Consider the following 17,372-nt stretch of genomic DNA (forward strand, 5'->3'; position numbering starts at 1 on the left):
AAATATTATTCGTGTTCTAGAGCTGATAGGCAGTGATGAGGCGTGCCACAAGTATTTAAGGTGAAGGTGGGCAGTAGTTGGTGTTTTAATTACAATTATTCAATTTTTAGTCAAAAATTTAAACATTTGTGTTGTTTTTTAGGACAGTTTCTGCAATATTTCATTAGAAATGCACACCTGGGTGGATCATTGGTGCAACCACGCCCCCCTTCCCATCACTCATGACTAAGAGCTCAATGTTTACACTCTCCTGCTAGCTTACAGCTCCTCGACTTAGAAATTATCAGTGCAACAAAACAGTGAGCAGTTTTGAAGCTATCCAAATGAATAGCTTTGAGTAAGCTCAGACGAGGAAAACAAAGACGTACATTAATCTATTTGTCCACGAGCGGATGCATTAGAATGGAGCGGCGCAGGAAGCTTGTTCAACGTATTTTCACATTGTTTTTCCAACAACACTTTTTTTTGTATACAACAATTTGACATCATGAGAAAATGGCAACAAGAAAATGTTAAAAACACAAGAGTGGGTCTTTAAGACTGAAAGATCAAAAGTATTACTCAGTTATAATTGACTGTATTCATTTAGTTACTCTTTTCTTAGTTAAATGTATGTAGAATCAGTGAATTAAAAAGTAGCTATAATCATTGGATAGGATGAAGATTTCTAACAGTAAATATCACCAACGAAACGTAGTCATGACTTGAAGACTAGACCCATCAGGCCCTCCGACAAACATGCTGTTTGTTCAAGCACCAATGATGCACGGAGGACTGAAACAACACTTATTTAATACTTAAAATCAATCAGAAATTGAAAAATAGAAAATATCACACACAGTTTCTGAGATAAAAGAAAGCAAATGTTTAAATACTGAATATTAATGATCTTCTCCCAGCATTTTTGAAAAGTTTCAGCACATTGGAATGAAATAACGTGTTTATTCTAGACATCAGTGAAAGCCTTTTTGTTATCAAGTGAACTGTGAAGAGGATGTTACCTTTTTAGTACATTAATACTCCTTTAGATTTAAGTGTGTAAAAATACCACAATCTAAATATTAAATGAATAAATAAGTTAAAAATCAATTATGTTGAAGCTGTTACTGTGTACTACAGTAGCTGTTTTTAATCCTTTAACTTTTTTACTCTAATTAAAAAAATAATCAAGTGACTACTATACAGATTTATCAGCGTAAACAATGCTGAATTTAAAGCTACTATTACCTTAAAACAATTTTGGGATACTTTAGAGTTGGGACAGCAGCAAGGACCAACTTTGAGCCTGTTCTTGTTTATTGTGGTGATGCACAGACTGACAGATTAAGAAGAGGAATGAAAGACGAGAGAAACTCAAGTGGAACGGTGAGGTTATGGGGAGCAGAAGTGAAAAAAGGGGGAGGACTTTATAGAGAACAGCAGCGAGTGGGGAGGAGGTGAAGAGGAAGCAGGTCAGAACAGGTGGAGGAAAGTTTCAGGTGTGTGACTAAAGAGTCAACAAGAATTAAGGAAGGGTGTAGAAGACTGTGGTGAGAGCATAAAGACACAGGAAGCAGCAGAGGTGAAGATGTAGAGGTTCTCTTAGGGAGTAATGAGGACGAATCCATCAGAGGGACAGATAAATGGCTTTTGGATGTGGGGAAGCAGAATGAGATATTTTGATCATCTTAGTAAAGGGGTCTTGTGGTTGGCACTACCAGGAAAGAGGTCTGGAAGTAGACTAATGAGGAGGCTGGACACAATGTTGGTTTGTTGAGGATAGAAAGAAAAAGATTATCTGCTGTGGTGACTCCTGAAAGTAGCAACCAACTTTGGAGAAAGAAATGAACAGATTTTCAGAATAAAAGACTGGTATGTACATACAAAGATCACATCTGATGAAAACTTTAATTTAATTAAAGAGCCACCACCGAACCAAACGGACAGCATTTTTCTGTGTGACGGTACATCAACTATTAAATGTTCCCATGGTTCCTTATTATTGTCAGAGACTCTAACTATATATTGTTTCATTTTGTGGTCATATACTCAAGTTATAAAGGGTTTAAATGACTGTTCATCATGTAATTTGAGTTAAAGCCATAAACCATCTGCATTAAGCAAACAGTCAATAAAGTTACAGAACTGTGGTTATTAGCTGGATGAATAATTACTTTAATAAGCCATATTTGACAGTGTTAAACCCTTCATTATTAAATTTGTTTAAATGTATTCTTCAGTGCTTTTTTTCCATTCAATGTGATGGTAAATTGTATGTTTTGGGTTAAAATATAATAAAAAAAAGATTTTGTTAGTTTTATCTCTTCTGTATAACAAACTTATTTAACATCTCTGACATTTATCTGCAAGAAAAAATAAATTAAACATCAACTTTATGGCATCTTTTTGTATCCTAAACAATTGATATCTACAATAAAAAAAGGTTTTTAACAGACCAGGAGTCTGAAAAAAACATCACAATGTGTGTAAAGTTCTATATGTTCTGAAATGTTATTACTATTCTACATTTATTTCAGATCAAACGTAAACACTTCATTATGAGTAGAAACAGAAGCCACAGGGAGAAAAATTGCATGCTGAAGGATTTTCCCTAAATATCATAAATATCGCCCTACCTATGTGGTAGAGAGCAGATTCAAAAGTATACAAATATAACTTTAGTATTAGTTAACCAATCACAGGAGATGTATTCTCAACATCAGCAAAGCATCACCCAAATTGGCTTTTACTAGACTGATAAAAGCGAGGTGCTAAATAGATTTATTGACAATATATTTGAGGTTTTTGGATCCATATATGCTGATGTAGAGTCACTCCAATGAAAGTCATGTTTTTGGTGCAGCTCTGTAGAAACTGTCCATGAAAGCAACAATTATTTTTTCTTTTTGGGGCTAAAACAGCATAATCATAATTAACAGACCACATGGAAGGATTTAATAAAAGATCGTAAGTGATTGGAGTGGGACTTTAATGTAACTTTATTGACTTAAGCTCTTTTCCTATGAGACATTTCATCTGTGCCTTTTAAGCATAATTTCTCATTTTCTGGGGTTTTGGCGCCCCCTGCTGGTTGCTTTTGTGTCACCTTCTTAAAGGTTTCATGAGCCATCATGTTCAAACAACTCCAGTCTCTGCTACCATATGAAAATATTTAGCTAATAACACAAAAATAAGGTTCAAATTGAGATAACTTATGCAATAAGTGACTAGCAAACAGCTACAAAACCAATTATTTTTGACTAATGAATTTGTCTACCTTCAATAACACTTGAAGAAAATTTCACATTTTAAAGGAAATGTTGCATTTTTAACCCCTGCCACCCAATGAGGCAATAAAACAGGCTATCGCTTAGAACAAAAAAGGGCTTTATTCCACGATATAACCTTAACATTTTGACTTCCCGAGCTCATTCCTCTGTATCGTACGCGAGTTGGACGCTGCAGGTCTGCACGTCAGCAGCATGTGTCAGTTTGCTCCGGTGCGTCCACTAGAACTGCAGCCCATCCACCCATCTGAGCAGCTTCCTGTACATCATTATCATCGCTACAACACCTATAGAGACCGAGCCAATTCAGCCAACTCGTTATTGCTCAGATAAATAAACCTATGCTACAAGAAAGGAAAAGAGAAGAAAAGGGAAAGAAAACAAAAACACAATTCTTATATTAAAATGAATGTACTACACACTGAGGTTCAAAGAAAAAAAGGGGGTAATAGTTTACTTTAGGGAGAGTTTTAGGGGATGAATACCTCAACTTCAGACCCCATGACTCTGACTGAGCATGCAAAGAGGTTCCAACGGAAATAAATGTCATCCTGGTTGCTCTTAATCTGGGATTTTATGGCGTAAAACTCCTTTGCGCTGACGTGAAATCCCATGCAGCACACTTTACATCCTATTTTTGTTCTTTTTTTTTGTCATTTACACAATCACAAACAATTTATAAGAAGAAATATATATAATATATGTAAAAATACAAAAAAACCCTAAACATTATAGATCTGGACAACAATTGAAAGAGGAGATAGCACCGTTGTTACAATGGAAGGAGGGACGGATCGAGGTGTGAGGAGACGCGGGGAACGGATCAGTGACACAGCCAGACTTGGGGCTCCAGTAACGGTCAAAAACAACAACATAAAAAAACGTGTGATCCTCCATCTCTTCATTTTCTCATGTGTCCGTCCTTCAGTGTACAAGTGACACAAACGTAGTCCTCCTTTTCAGCCATCTCCGCCGTGACCCCCACGCACACCTGATGAAACCACTGGTTGCAGCTGCCGTCACACTGGACCCAGTCCACCTGCAGACACACACAAACGTGAAAAACTACAATGAAAACAGAAGATAGATGCCTTTTTGGACTTCAAATCTATTGTTTTCATCTATTGTAAAACTGTTTCTAGTGGTCTTTAAATTATTATCATACCCATCTGTGTCGTTTTCTAGGACATAGTTTCTGCAAAGAAATTTATCTCAAGCTGGATCTCGTGAGATCATGTTCTTGTTTTGGTCTCAGTGTAGAGCTGCTTAAAGAGGCTCAGTGGGCTGTGCTGCCACCTAGTGGTCAGGGTTTTAGGTGATAAACATAAGCAAGACGCTAAAGGACGGTCATAAATAATTAATAAAATATGATATAAATCTATCGTCAACATTTTAAATCAATTCAAGTATCGTCAAATGAAATATCGCAATATATATCGCCAAATACATTTTTTACTACACACCTAGTATTTTCTATGTCACAAAAATGATCTTTTTTAAACAGCATTTTTTTTCTGCTCCTGATTCACATCAATTTGAATAAAGAAATACTTAGAAAGGTCATTTTAAGTTGACTTTTCTTCATACATCTCATCATAAGGACATATTAGAAACACCCAAAACAGCATTTTTCTTAATCTAAGCAGGTCTAAATGTTTCAAAGTTATGCCATTTTTGTGACATTTTGGTTTTTGCTCAGCTATTCAGAAGCTGACTTGTTAAATGAACTGTGACGACACTTCTTTAATAGCATCTGAGCCACTTTAACCGGAGAAAACTGTTGAAATGCATCACCGATCCATTCTCCTTGAGCTGCCTAGACATGCAGACACATTGCAAGACACAAAAACAACCACTAGATTTGCTGCAACGAGTAAATCAAGGTTTTAAAAGTAAATATAGCCACTTTAAAAGTAGACAATTTTTACCTGGTTTTGATAAAAAAAACTGTGAGGTCTGCAGCACAGTCGTCTGATATTAAGATGGAACTAAAGTGGGACAACCTGACCGGCTGATGCTTGTTCAGATTTGATGTAAAACTGGTTTAGTTAAAGAGTATAAGGACACAACAGTTGGATGGTTCAGTTGTACAAAAAAGACTAGAATCTAAAGTTTTTAGAGACATGGGTGTGCTGTAGTTCTGAGATGGAAACAGGTGACAGCCTCTTCTGTGGTTTCTGAAGTGACTGCACCAGTTAATTCACTAAAAATAAGGATGAATAGTATCCAAGCAGTTTATTTGATTTGTTTTTAATTAGGATTTTTTTGTTCTCAAATTCCTACATTTTCAGTAATTTCCGAGAATGTTTTTAGGATCTTCCAATGTTTTTATTTTCCATTTTGTTACAAAAACTCAGTTAAAAAATTAAACTAGTCTAATTTATCATGTGTTGTCATATTTTGCTCTATTTTCTATGACAAATACTTTTTATTCTGCATATTATATCAGGTAAAAATTACCTTGCAAAAGTGATGGTGTAACTCTTCATAGCGACAGTGTCAAATTTTTTGTTTTTAATCATGTAATTTTAATAAGTTTTTTAGGAAAAATCTTTTTTTTTCTCACCTCGTCTCCTTCTGGTAGCTGACAGTTCTCCGCCGGACACACAGCCATCTCCCCATCCGAGTCCTCGGACTGAGAGAAGTCGGAGCGCGGCGAGGACGAGGTGGAAGCGGATCTGCGCTGTGCCTTCTTTTTAGTCATCTTCTGTCTTTTGTGAGAGTGCTTTCTGTCCTTCCCCCTGTGCTCTGCGTCCAAACCCTCCTTCTCCAGATGCCTCTTTATTTTCTTCTCTGAACCAGCTTCCTTGGTGCTGCCGGTACCGTCCTGAAACACCAGATAACCCGTCACAAACACCCCCCACAGGAGCGAGTTCGCTCCCTCTGCGCCGCTTTACCTGGTTCAGCGACGTGTTAGTTCCCTGAGAGATAAACTGCATGTGTTTGTCGGCGTCCGTGGGTTCGTCCTGGAGGGGTGACGTGCATGTTTTGGCTTGCTGGCTGCTGGCTCTGTCCAGTAAGAAGTGATAGAGGCTCTGGACTTGAGGCAGGCACACCTGCAGCAGCAGCCCCTCCACCATCAGACCCTCCAGCTCGGGGCTCAAGCCTGACAAAGAGACGAACGCTTTTAGATGATGCACACAGACGGATGGGTATTACATGACGACCCCGTACCCTGCAGGGGGATGCATCTCTGCTCCGTGTAGAAGACAGTCTGAGCATGGCTTGTCCTATTCCACTCTGGAGTCAGCGAAGGAGCCTGCAGCCAAACACAAACCCCAAATTTAGCAACGGAAAAAAGCTAAAAAGAAGCATCAAGGAGGAGAAAAACAATGACCTGAGTGTTTTTGGGATCGTTTTCGCAGCCTGACACCCAGTGGGTTAAAGTGGGAGGAGTCCTGGGCCTCTCCTCTAACTCTGGTAGCTTACACAAGACCTGCTGCGCTCGCTCCTGCCAGTTCTGCGTCCTCTCCACCAGATATCCCAGCGCGTCGCCCTCCGGCAGGCGCGCCCCAATGCGCTGCAGCGCCTCCAGCAGGGAGAGGACTTTGCCGAGCGGGAGCTTTTCGGAGCGCTGGCAGTGCGGGCAGAGCCACGGCTGGGATTCGCAGGAGTCCGACGGGTCCCTGACGCAAACGCTGTGGAAGGCGTCCCGGCAGAGCTCGCACTGCAGCATGGCCCCCATGGGGGCCTTCTGGCAGAAGCACACCTTCAGGTCCATGCAGTCTGCCGTGGGAAGGAGCTTTGATTCATTTGCTGCCCTGAGATTATAGAAGGTTTCCATCTCCCTCACGCGCAGCTCCTCCAGAGTCGCCATCTGTGGGATGGAAGGAAACACGTCAATTTCCTGCAAACAGAAAGCGTTTCAGCAGAAATCTGACCTTTAATCTGACAAATCTGCTCAGTTTTTATGTCAATAATTATTTATTTTGATTAAATGACACTAATTTGAACTTAAAGCAGGAACTACTGCTGTTTTTTTGCTCAAAGTGGAGGAAAACCTGATCTAATCTGAACTGTAGAGAGCATGGATTATCAGATTTCAACAGGATGAGACACAGTTTTCTCTGGAAGAGCATCATTGCAGCAGGCTTTCTTCTTAAATTCATGTTAGTCAGAAACGAAAAAGGAAGTTTGTTCCTTTTAAACAACTCATACCGGTTTGTTCTGCTTTAAGACAAACCCTACTATGAATATTATTTATGAAGCTTAACATCTGTTGTCTTTGAGTTATTTCTTTATGCCTCCAGATTACACTAATATTTAGTCTTTGGTCAGATTATGAAGCAGACGATGGTAATGTGTGGCCTTTTTCAGTCTCTGACTTTGAGTTATACAGTTTTATGCTCCAAAATACAAATAAAACTTCTGTTTTCTTTTTTATTCTGACTCTTCATTGTGATTTGATTGACAGAAACTAACAAATAATCCCATAACTGCTTCTTAAAATTGAAAAGAATTTATATTTTCTACAGCTTCACCTTGATTCTGTTCAATAAAAAGTAACAAATATTTGTGATTAACACTAATGTTCACCTAAGTGTTAATATTAGGAACGACATTTTCATGTGTAAACTGGAACTAAATTAAGGTGTTCTACAAATTAGTGATAAATTGAACAATTTTTTTAATCTAAATTAATTCTATCAGCCAATAATTGTTTCCAAAGTGACTAACAGAAGTACGGTCTGTCTGCGTGGTTAGTAAGAACAGTCACATGGTCTGTGGTTAAACTCACAGCAGAGGTGGGATCCTTCGTCTCCAGGAGACTTTTCTCCACGTCGTTGATGGAGTTGAGCCGCGCAGTTTTCTTTTTGTTGTTCTTCATCGATTCTTTTCCTTTCCGGGCCTTCCTCTTGAAAGATCCGGCACTTCCGACCTCGAGCCGTGGACACAGAACCTGGAGGGAAGACAAAAAGAAAATAAAAACGTGATTTTGAGTAGATCATAACTGGAAGGTCTCCTTCTGCTGCTCCTCTAACTATGTCTGCTTTCATTAGAACAGCTCGTACCTCCAGAACGAGAAATGATTCAAATGTCACAAAATAAATATTGAATCATTTTTAACATTTATCATCTAACAACTGGAATCTGTCACTGTTTTAACAGCTTAGAGCACGTGTCAAAGTCAAGGCCTGATCCAACCCGCGGGGTAATTATATGCGACCCTCCAGATAATATAATTGTGACGGGATATATTTTATGGAGAGCAAAATCTTTTGGGGTATTTATGAGTTACATTTTGTTATATAAAATGACATACAAGAAAATAAATGTCAAGATTTTTTCTTTTTTTAACATTTACTTTATTTGTAACTCGTATAAATTTGACAAAATATATGATTATGGAGAGTAAAATGTTGAAAGTTATTTAAGGCTTAAGTTGATTAATTCTTGAATAATATTCTTGTCTGTTTTTGTCATATTTATGTTTAAACAGTTTTTAAAGTTTGAAAGTTTTAACAATTTTTGTGTGTTCAATAAATGCTTGTCGTGTTCGACCTACTGTGTGTTTTGGATTTTGGCCCCTTGTGTGATTTAGTCTGACAGCCTTGGTTTAGAGTTAACTACACTAAATTAAAGACTATTGTTTTTTTTAAAGGACATGTTTGTTTTTGAAACAGAACCAGAAAACCAAAAGGAGCTAAACTGAACCGTTTTCCACTTTTGTGAAGCTCTTACCTCCAGTAAGTTCTTGGTCGAGTCCTTCTGAAGGAACGCCGCTGCTGCAGATTCCTTCCACTCCTGCACGGCTGCCAACAGACTCTCCAGCCGGTCTAAAGGCTCCAGGTGGACCTGGATGGCTTGTCCACGTAACACCATGTCAGAGAGGCTGTCCACCATCGGCACGCAGCCGCTGGACTGAATAGAACAGATTCAAACCATAAATCTCACAACAACCTTTGCATAAACTCTATTTGATTCTGTGTTCTGACCTGGAGCTCGTCGGCCTCCTGAAGCCACTCGCTGGCTTTTCTGATGGTGTCCTTCAGGAGGAGACAGTTTGGGAGGTAGGCCGGGATTCCTGATGCTTTCTCAGCAGCAGCACTAAGAGTTTCTATGGAGTGGGGGGGTCTATTGGTAACAGACATGAGCACACACACTGTTAGCTTGGTTCTCTTTGCGTTTATAGTGCAAACATTTAGAAACTAATAAACTTCTTTATTAAAGTGTAAACTTTCTATGATATCCATTATATTAAACCTTCTAAACACTGTATAAAGTTGTAGGAATTGGACCTGAATTAGTGTCTTGGATGAAGGTAGGAAGTGAAGCGCATTCCTGACAGCCATGCCATTAAAGCCATTAAGAAGCACTAATGACAGTTAAGCTGAATACCAATGAAATGAGGCAGGACTAAACGGGATGCTCACTTTTTCTGTTGCTCGTGTTGGATATTCTAGCAGCAGCGTTTTGCACTAGCTGTAAATTAAAATGAAGCAAAATCAGGAGCACCGACGACTGAATTCAGTCCCCATCGGTGCGACTGTGAAGTTGAAGCTAAGAAAAAGGGCAGCGTTTCATAAATGATGGACGTTTGGTTTACAGGATTGTTTTCCTCCGTTCTTCAGAACATCCTGGAGTCCTCCTCTCACCTGGCCTTAAGCAGGCTGCTCGCTTTGTCCTCCCAGAGCTCCGACATGGTGAGCTGCTCCTGAAGCCGTGCCATGGCTTTCTCCACAGACGGATGGGGCGCCAGACCCACTCCCTGGTCGATGAGCCTCCTCATGGTCTCCAGAGTGAGGGTGGCGGGCTGGGCGGCGGCCTGCTGCACCGCCTCCAGCCAGCGCGCTTGCTCCAGCCTCACCCTGAGCTTCGGCAGCTCTGGCAGGTCCACGTCAAAGTCGAAGCTGACGTCTAGCAGGCTCTGGATCTCGGCCACGCTGGGAGATTCCTCGGCCAGGACCTTCTCGCTGTGCTGCTGGAAGTCTTCGATGCGATTCAGGAGTTCCTGGGAGTGAAGAGATCAAAAAGAGTGAGGATGCTCAGGATTGAACCCTATTTCAATCATCTTTTGATCTATTCCCAGTGGTCTTTTAGTTAGGATTATGCCATTTTTACCCAAAATAAAATAAAAAAAATGTTGTTTTCTAGGCTTTAGTTTTTGTAGAGTGGCAGTAGTTCATTAAAAATTCACCTCTGAGTTGTGGGTGGGACTTAAGCCCGCCCCCACTTCCCATCACCCAGTTACAAATTCACAAATTTTAGAACAAAGAAATACTCAGAAATATAATTTTAGGATTTTTTAATAACTAAATGTCCTCTATCCTGAGAAAAGTGCCACAAAAACATGTTAAAAACACGATTTTCATCAGTGAGTTTGTACTGATCAGACTTTATCCTAAAGACTACGGTTTTACTGCTGCAGCACCAAACTCTAGAGCTTCTCCTCAGATTACCTTCAGCATGGGAGCCTGAGGGAGGCTGCAGCAGAGGTTGTACAGCTGCCTCACAAAGGAGCTGAGCTCCTCTACGGTCAGCTGGCTGCGTGACTTCCCACTTCCACATCGATACCTGTTCGATGAAGACAAAGGGTTTTTTTTAGACGATAAGGAAAAGGTTTCTCAAACCTAATGGATAGGATCTGATCTGATCTGAACGCTACCTGGTCTGTTTCTTGCCGTTCAGCAGCTGCTGAGCCACAGAGGCGCACTTCTCCGCATCCTGCGTGACCAGACGCAGCCGCCGCAGCAGGTCGTTGTCAGGGAACAGCTTGGACTCTGACTCCGAGAGTAAAGAGCGGAAGACTGGCAGGCCTGAGCAGAGAGCAGAGTCAGTCACAAACATCAGACTCCAAACTGATCCTTTGTCTGCTCGTTCGCTCCTCACCTTTCTTCTTTTCCAGCTTGGCCTCCAGAGTCTCTGTGACTCGACAGGCCCATTCATCGTACAGTTCGGCTCTCTGCTTGACAGCAGTCATCATGGGGTACAGCTCATCCAACGTGTATCTGAAACTGCAAATACTTCTCTCAGTTTATGGATGCAAGATTCTAAACACTAAACCAGTTCTGCTGTTTCACTGTCAAACCTGCCTATTAATCAGAATGTATCAGGAGTCTGAATCCACAGGACTTACTTGAGTGTGTAGTTGGTGATGGGGCAGGTGCAGAGGTCACCGATGTGGTACAAACACACCAGCACTCCTGGGCTGCAGGGGCAGGTGATGGCAGAAAGGTAGCAGGTGGTCCTGCACTTGGCACACTGCCGCTCATCGTCCTGGAGGTGATCGTATTTTGCCTCTTTGAAATCCAACACGCCCTGAGGGAGGGAGAAAGACACAAACACAAAAACAAAAGTCACAGAATATTAGTTTTCTTGGACTAAGATGATATTTCATTTTGTTTTTCAAGAAAATACAACTTTAAGGCGCAGTACCATTTTCTTGGCCTTCTCTCTGAGCTCTCGCTCCTCTTGGATCATGAGGACCATGTCCTTGTGGACGGCGGAGGCCAGGACCATGTTGAGCGTGCCTGCTTTGGTGGCCATGTTGCAAACCATCTCGTCGTGGGAGAACACGTTGTAGCGGTGCAGCATGCGGTAGTGGTCCACACACTGTCGGCCGAGGGGCATCTGGACGCGGACGCAGAACAAACGCCAAAAACAGAAAAATACATTAGATTCTGAATCATCAGTTCAAATAGAGAGGTCATATTTATTCTATCATTTGAATGGTATTTGTATTTTGTGCTTCTGTGATAGTAAAGCCTACAGTTTGTTTTTTTTGGATACAAATGAAGCATACCCAGTCCACAGTGCAGAAGTTGACGGCCTCAGCAAAGTTAAAGCCTTGGTTGAAGCCGCTGTGGTACGCTCTGGGAAACGTGATGACGAATTCTCCAGCACACTGGTTTGTTCTGTAGATCTGGAACGAGAGAGGCGTTCAAAGAAGAATCCTGAAGGAATCCTGAGCGCGGTCTCCTTCATACTCACCGGGACTCCGTGAGCCATCAGGGTGTTGGGGTTCATGATGGTGACCAGCTGGTGCAGCAGGTCCGGCTGGGACTCGAACAGCTCTGGAGCCAGTTTCTTCATCACGCTCTCCAGCTGCTCTGCGGCAAAACCAGGCGCCCCGTACCAGGTTTTGGGTTCCCCCCTTTCAGAAAAAAAGGATCAAGTCATCGATCTTCTAAATCTGATAAATAGAGAAGCTGGAATCACTAATGAGGTTGTACCAATGCAGGTAGTTGATGGAGTAGCTCCAGTGATCCTCGATGTGCCAGCAGAAGGAGGAAAAGCACATGCCGACGTAGAGCCACGGCAGCGTCATCCCACAGATGTCGGCGGTGACGTGAGTCAGCACAGACGGGTTCATCATTGCCAGGTTGTTGAGGTTCCAGCCACATTTGAGGTATTTCTTCCAGGAGAACACACAAATCAGAACCACTCCCGCAGAGAAACCCAACCGTCCTCCAGAGGCTTCTCAAAGTCGTACCTCATCTGGAGGGGAAACCTTAAATTTCCCGTTGGGAATGGGGAATCCACTCCCAAACTCCTTCGAGGCGATATCGGCTCCATATTCCACAGTGACGTCCTCCTCGATGGCTCCAACCAGACGCCAGAACTCTTTCTCCACCAGCTCCGTGGGTACCATCTGGAAGGATAAACGCAGAGATCTCTACCTTTCATTTTTTTAAAAACAGTATAATTAAGAAAAGAACTCAATCTACTCACATGAACCGGCATATTAAAGTAATCTGATTTGAATGCGTCAGCCATTTGTCCAAAAGCCCGGAGGGAATAATCTCTGGCTGCTTGTTCAAACCCAAACGCCTCGTGAGGTTTGCTGCACTCCTGTGGGAACAATTTAAAACTAACTTTGATTTCATGTCACAAAAAGTTGTGTAGTAGTTTGAAAAAAAAGCTAAACAAACAAAATCTAGTTACTTATCCGTAATTTTTCATGTTTTTGTCAGTAAAGTTTTGGTGATTGATCTTCAAATTTCAGGTCAGGATTGTGAAGATTGTTTATCATCAGAAATTATAAATGTAGAAGTATACATTTTTGTGATTTTTGTCTTTACAGTCACGGAGAAGACTGAGGTGTGAGGCTCTGACTACATGCTGGAAGAGCTCCTGACAGTGAAAGCATCTGATCAATTCAGCGTTTTATGCCTCAGTCACATGCACCAACCCGGGGGTTGACCCGTACCGGTGTTCTGGGTTTTTGGGCTGTCTGGGTCATAAACAGGAGGAACTGCATTTTAAAGGAAGCACAGATGGAGCTGCAGTTCCCTTGTGGCTTGTACGGCCACCTCATGAAAACGGAATGTACCATTGTTGCTTGTGGTAAGTGTGTTGTAAAGTATTTGTAAGGCTTTACTGATCATTCTAGATTCAACTCAGAGAAAAACAGGCCAGAATGATTAACCTAGAGCACTATCTGGGTTATTTTCACCAGAGAAAAAGTATTTACATGATTTTAAATGTGTTGTATTTTTCTGAGTGTCATGGCCCCCTAGGTTATGGTACTATAAATGCCTCACGCATGGATGTGAGGTGATACGTAAATGTCTGTGTGACGCCATTAAGATGCTGAAATAAACTACGATCTCATGTCTATTTTAATGATTTCTAACAGTCAGAGATGCGCATTAAGCCCCATCTTCCTCCTTGAGCAACACGATTGGGGGAGTTGTAAAAATGAAAAATCCATCCAGTGTTCCTGTGTTAATCTACTTCACCCTCGCCTTATGTTTATAAGTGTTCCTGCAGCCTGTCGCCCGCAGCATGCCCGTAGGAAAAAAGAGTTTGCTCTACAGGCTCACCAAGTATGTCGGAGTATTAGGGCCTCAAAAAAAATGTGTAAAAAGGTTACAGGTTTTTTTTCTCGTAAATTTACAACTTTAAATCTTGTAAATTTGACTTTTTAAATAATAAAAATAGGACTTGATTCGCGTAATTTAACAGTTTTAATTTTTTTCTTGTAAATTTATGAGATTTAAAGACGTAATTTAAATAAAAAAAAGAAAGAAAAAAAAGTTGTTTGTGAACTGGCCCTAATACTCCGTCGTAACCGAGCAGTCTTCGATATTAAAAATTTCAACAATAACTGGGCTTTGACTATGAAATTGCGCAAATTGAATTTGCGATAATAGATTTGCCTAAAGGAAACACGAGAATTTAAAAAAAATTTGCAGTTATCGAAAAAAAGTTGTTGCGCTTGGAGGAGGGGTTTGAGGCGTATCAAAATTGATATATTTCACAAAACTGCAATGCAAACACTTTAAAAATTAAATAAGTCACGTCCACGCTTAGTGCCATGGGCACCGCACAGCGGGCGCCACAAGAAGTTCTATCAAAAGTTGAGTGTGTCATGCAGAATTGTTGGATCCCCAACCCAAATCCTTTCCTCCTTAGCCACTCCCACGTGTAAAGAGCTTGCCGCTCCATGGCCTGAGTGAGACGTCGACGTCTCCTTTGATAGATGTTGATGTGTTGTGAATGTAGCTTCTGTAAATCAAAGTATTGTTCACATCTGTCGCCAAGTTTTGAATATGTCACTTAAGATGGTTTGTGTTGATTCACAAAATTATGTCTTAATAGAATAATTGCAAAATTCAGTTTTTTCTACATTTCTAGAATTTTTATAAAGTTTTGTGCATTTTTTATTATTTAACTTTTATTTTACCAGGGAATCCCATTGAGATTAGATCTCTTGTTCAAGGGACCGAAAGGCATCAACCCAAGAGAATAAAATACAGTTAAAACAATTCTAACACAAATAAAATACTATTACAATAAAATACAATTAAAATGTACTGCATGACAATACATAAAAGGTTAAACAAGAGTGGTACATTCAGGTCAAGAGTGACGTGTATGTTTATTTTAAAAGTTCGGAAAGGAATTCAAGGGAATTCGGTTACATAGAGTTTTGAATATTATATGCATTATATTCATATGTGTAATGGAAACGCAGCTACTTTGTCTCTTTAGAGCTACAACTACATCTGAAGAACAAGCTGTCTAGATTGGATTCTTCATCACATCTACAACACTTTGACTTTCATCCTCTGTTTGTGTGTAATCTACAGTTTAACTGGACGTCCCACATCTAACTGGGTTATTTTTGTAAATAACTTCCCACGTTTTCTGTCTTGTTACACCTGCTGACTAACTGACCACATGGTCTGAGTTCACCTTGGCATATTATTATCTGATTATTATAATCTCTCTGTCACATTGTGTGAAGGTAACGCTGGAAACCCGACTGGCCTTAAACACGGAAGATCTTTAACTAAAGATTTAGGAAAATGTTTTTTAACTGCTTTTACTTGCATAAAAAGCTTTATAGTATCTCAAGGTTGTATATTTTACTAAATTAAAAAAAATAGAAAAGGACAGAGAATCTTCAGTTGTCAGGCTCTAGTAAAACAAATTCCCTGCAGTTTTAAGCTCTCCCTCTTCTTCGTGGGTCTGGGTGACCCTGACACATGCCTTTACTTCTGCTGCTCTAAGCTTGAGCTGTCAGGATGTTGTTTTAAGAAGTACTGGGTGTTTTTTCTCCCCTTCTCCATGTCAGACCTTCATCCACCTGATCTCTGCTTGGTCATTAAATGCAAATGCCATTGCTGTAACCCTTATACTATCCCTTACATTAAAAGTGGGGTCATCTGGACCCCAGAAGACCTTATTTTTTCCAAGGATTTTTTATCTTCACTGATGTCACACATGGAGGGATCACACATCAATATAAGGGAGGGGTCATCTGGACCCCATAAGTGAGCATGAGGGTTAAGGACAAACTTGTTTTTTTGTGGTCTTTTACTATGTTCCAGTGTTTTTGGATGTGTTTGTCTTGTTTTTCAACTCTACTCAAGAGCATGCTGGGTACCAGGGAAGTACACTACTGTTAGTTCTTATTCCTTTAACAGTTGTGGCATAACTGATCTAGACTCTATGGATTTATAATAATATTGAGAAACTTTAGTTTTTGTTTTGCTTTTTAAAACAATCACAGATAATGCTTTACTATTGACTACCATTGAACTAAAAAAAAAAAAAAAAGAAAGAAAACGTCAGCCAGCATTTCAAAGTGGGCCCCACATTTTTACTGAAAGAATGGACCTCATGTGGGTTTGCCTTGGAGGCCCTTCCTATGAATGTCCACATAAAGCTTAAGTGGAAGCCCCCTGTAATCGTCGCCATTATACCCATTTAGTCCTTATGAGCTCCATAATTTGACTGTACATGAGAACTGGACTGAGCGAACAAGAAGTACCCACTTGTTCCAAAAAGCCAAAATCCCACCAAAAACTTCTATAGAGAAATAAACAGATTTTACTCGGTCATTATATTAGTCGGGATTCCTTCTGTTTGGTGAGAACGGTTGCCATAGAAACAGGGACTCAAACCCGTCACTGCTTACTGCCTGGCTCCAATATGGCACCATCCGTATTGCCAAAAATATGTGACTGAATTGATTTCATTTGGTTGGAGCAGGAAGTGGGTAAAGCCACACTCTCTCGCTCCAGTTCTTATATATAGTCAATGGTTGCATACTTTTTTGTCCGTTTACAGCCCTCGTCCATTTATAACCCAAATGGGTTCAAATCCTTTAACGAGGTTAGTCTGAGCTGTTTATTGTCACCTGAGCCAGACACTTGGGGCACCTCCAGTCTCCTCTGGGGACGTCGTGCAGCGGGGGGATCAGACAGTAGGTGTGGTAGCTGTCGTCACAGCCGTCACACAGCAACAGGCGGTCCTCATCTCCCCCGTTGGCACAAACCAGACACACAACCAGATCCACCTGGACAACAAAAGGACACACAAACGAGGTTTTGTGTCTCTGCTTTAAGAGTTTTCAAAGACCTGAAACAAGGCGGGCCTTCTTACTGGATTTGGAGTGACCAGGGGGATCATTTTCTTGTACCGGGACTTGGATTTGTCAGCTTCAATGATTGGTTCCTTAATTTCCAGCGGTTCCTGCTTCACTACGATAGGAATCTCTTTTTCTACAAGACAGTGACAAACACCAACGTAATGAGTTTGCAAGCAGCAGTTAAAGCCTTTCTTTGGCGCTCTGGACGTTTGTCATCTTTGATATCAAGTTGTTAGATCTGAGTGGGAGTGCAAGTGCTTTCAAGCTTGGTTTAAATGTCACAG

The 17,372-nt window shown here is 40.8% G+C and overlaps 1 protein-coding gene across 1 annotated transcript in view; it reads right to left on the minus strand.

Moving 5' to 3' along the window:
- Positions 1-3,345: 3,345 nt before the first annotated feature.
- kdm5bb (lysine (K)-specific demethylase 5Bb) overlaps positions 3,346-17,372 on the minus strand; it is an 18,646-nt gene continuing 4,619 nt past the window's right edge. The window contains exons 8-28 of the mRNA XM_024292478.2: positions 17,103-17,223; positions 16,858-17,016; positions 12,939-13,058; positions 12,700-12,858; positions 12,440-12,621; positions 12,198-12,360; positions 12,010-12,129; positions 11,643-11,837; positions 11,344-11,525; positions 11,097-11,221; positions 10,873-11,023; positions 10,667-10,781; positions 9,863-10,218; positions 9,203-9,341; positions 8,949-9,128; positions 8,005-8,166; positions 6,604-7,083; positions 6,441-6,525; positions 6,164-6,372; positions 5,833-6,093; positions 3,346-4,305 (exon numbers count right to left, since the gene is read on the minus strand). Of these exons, the coding sequence (XP_024148246.1) occupies positions 4,168-4,305; positions 5,833-6,093; positions 6,164-6,372; positions 6,441-6,525; positions 6,604-7,083; positions 8,005-8,166; positions 8,949-9,128; positions 9,203-9,341; positions 9,863-10,218; positions 10,667-10,781; positions 10,873-11,023; positions 11,097-11,221; positions 11,344-11,525; positions 11,643-11,837; positions 12,010-12,129; positions 12,198-12,360; positions 12,440-12,621; positions 12,700-12,858; positions 12,939-13,058; positions 16,858-17,016; positions 17,103-17,223 (3,802 nt within the window). The 3' untranslated portion in view covers positions 3,346-4,167. The remainder of the gene's footprint in view (positions 4,306-5,832; positions 6,094-6,163; positions 6,373-6,440; positions 6,526-6,603; positions 7,084-8,004; positions 8,167-8,948; positions 9,129-9,202; positions 9,342-9,862; positions 10,219-10,666; positions 10,782-10,872; positions 11,024-11,096; positions 11,222-11,343; positions 11,526-11,642; positions 11,838-12,009; positions 12,130-12,197; positions 12,361-12,439; positions 12,622-12,699; positions 12,859-12,938; positions 13,059-16,857; positions 17,017-17,102; positions 17,224-17,372) is intronic.

Source organism: Oryzias melastigma, linkage group LG7 (genome assembly GCF_002922805.2).
Source record: "Oryzias melastigma strain HK-1 linkage group LG7, ASM292280v2, whole genome shotgun sequence".
In the NCBI taxonomy this organism is placed as follows: Eukaryota; Metazoa; Chordata; class Actinopteri; order Beloniformes; family Adrianichthyidae; genus Oryzias; species Oryzias melastigma.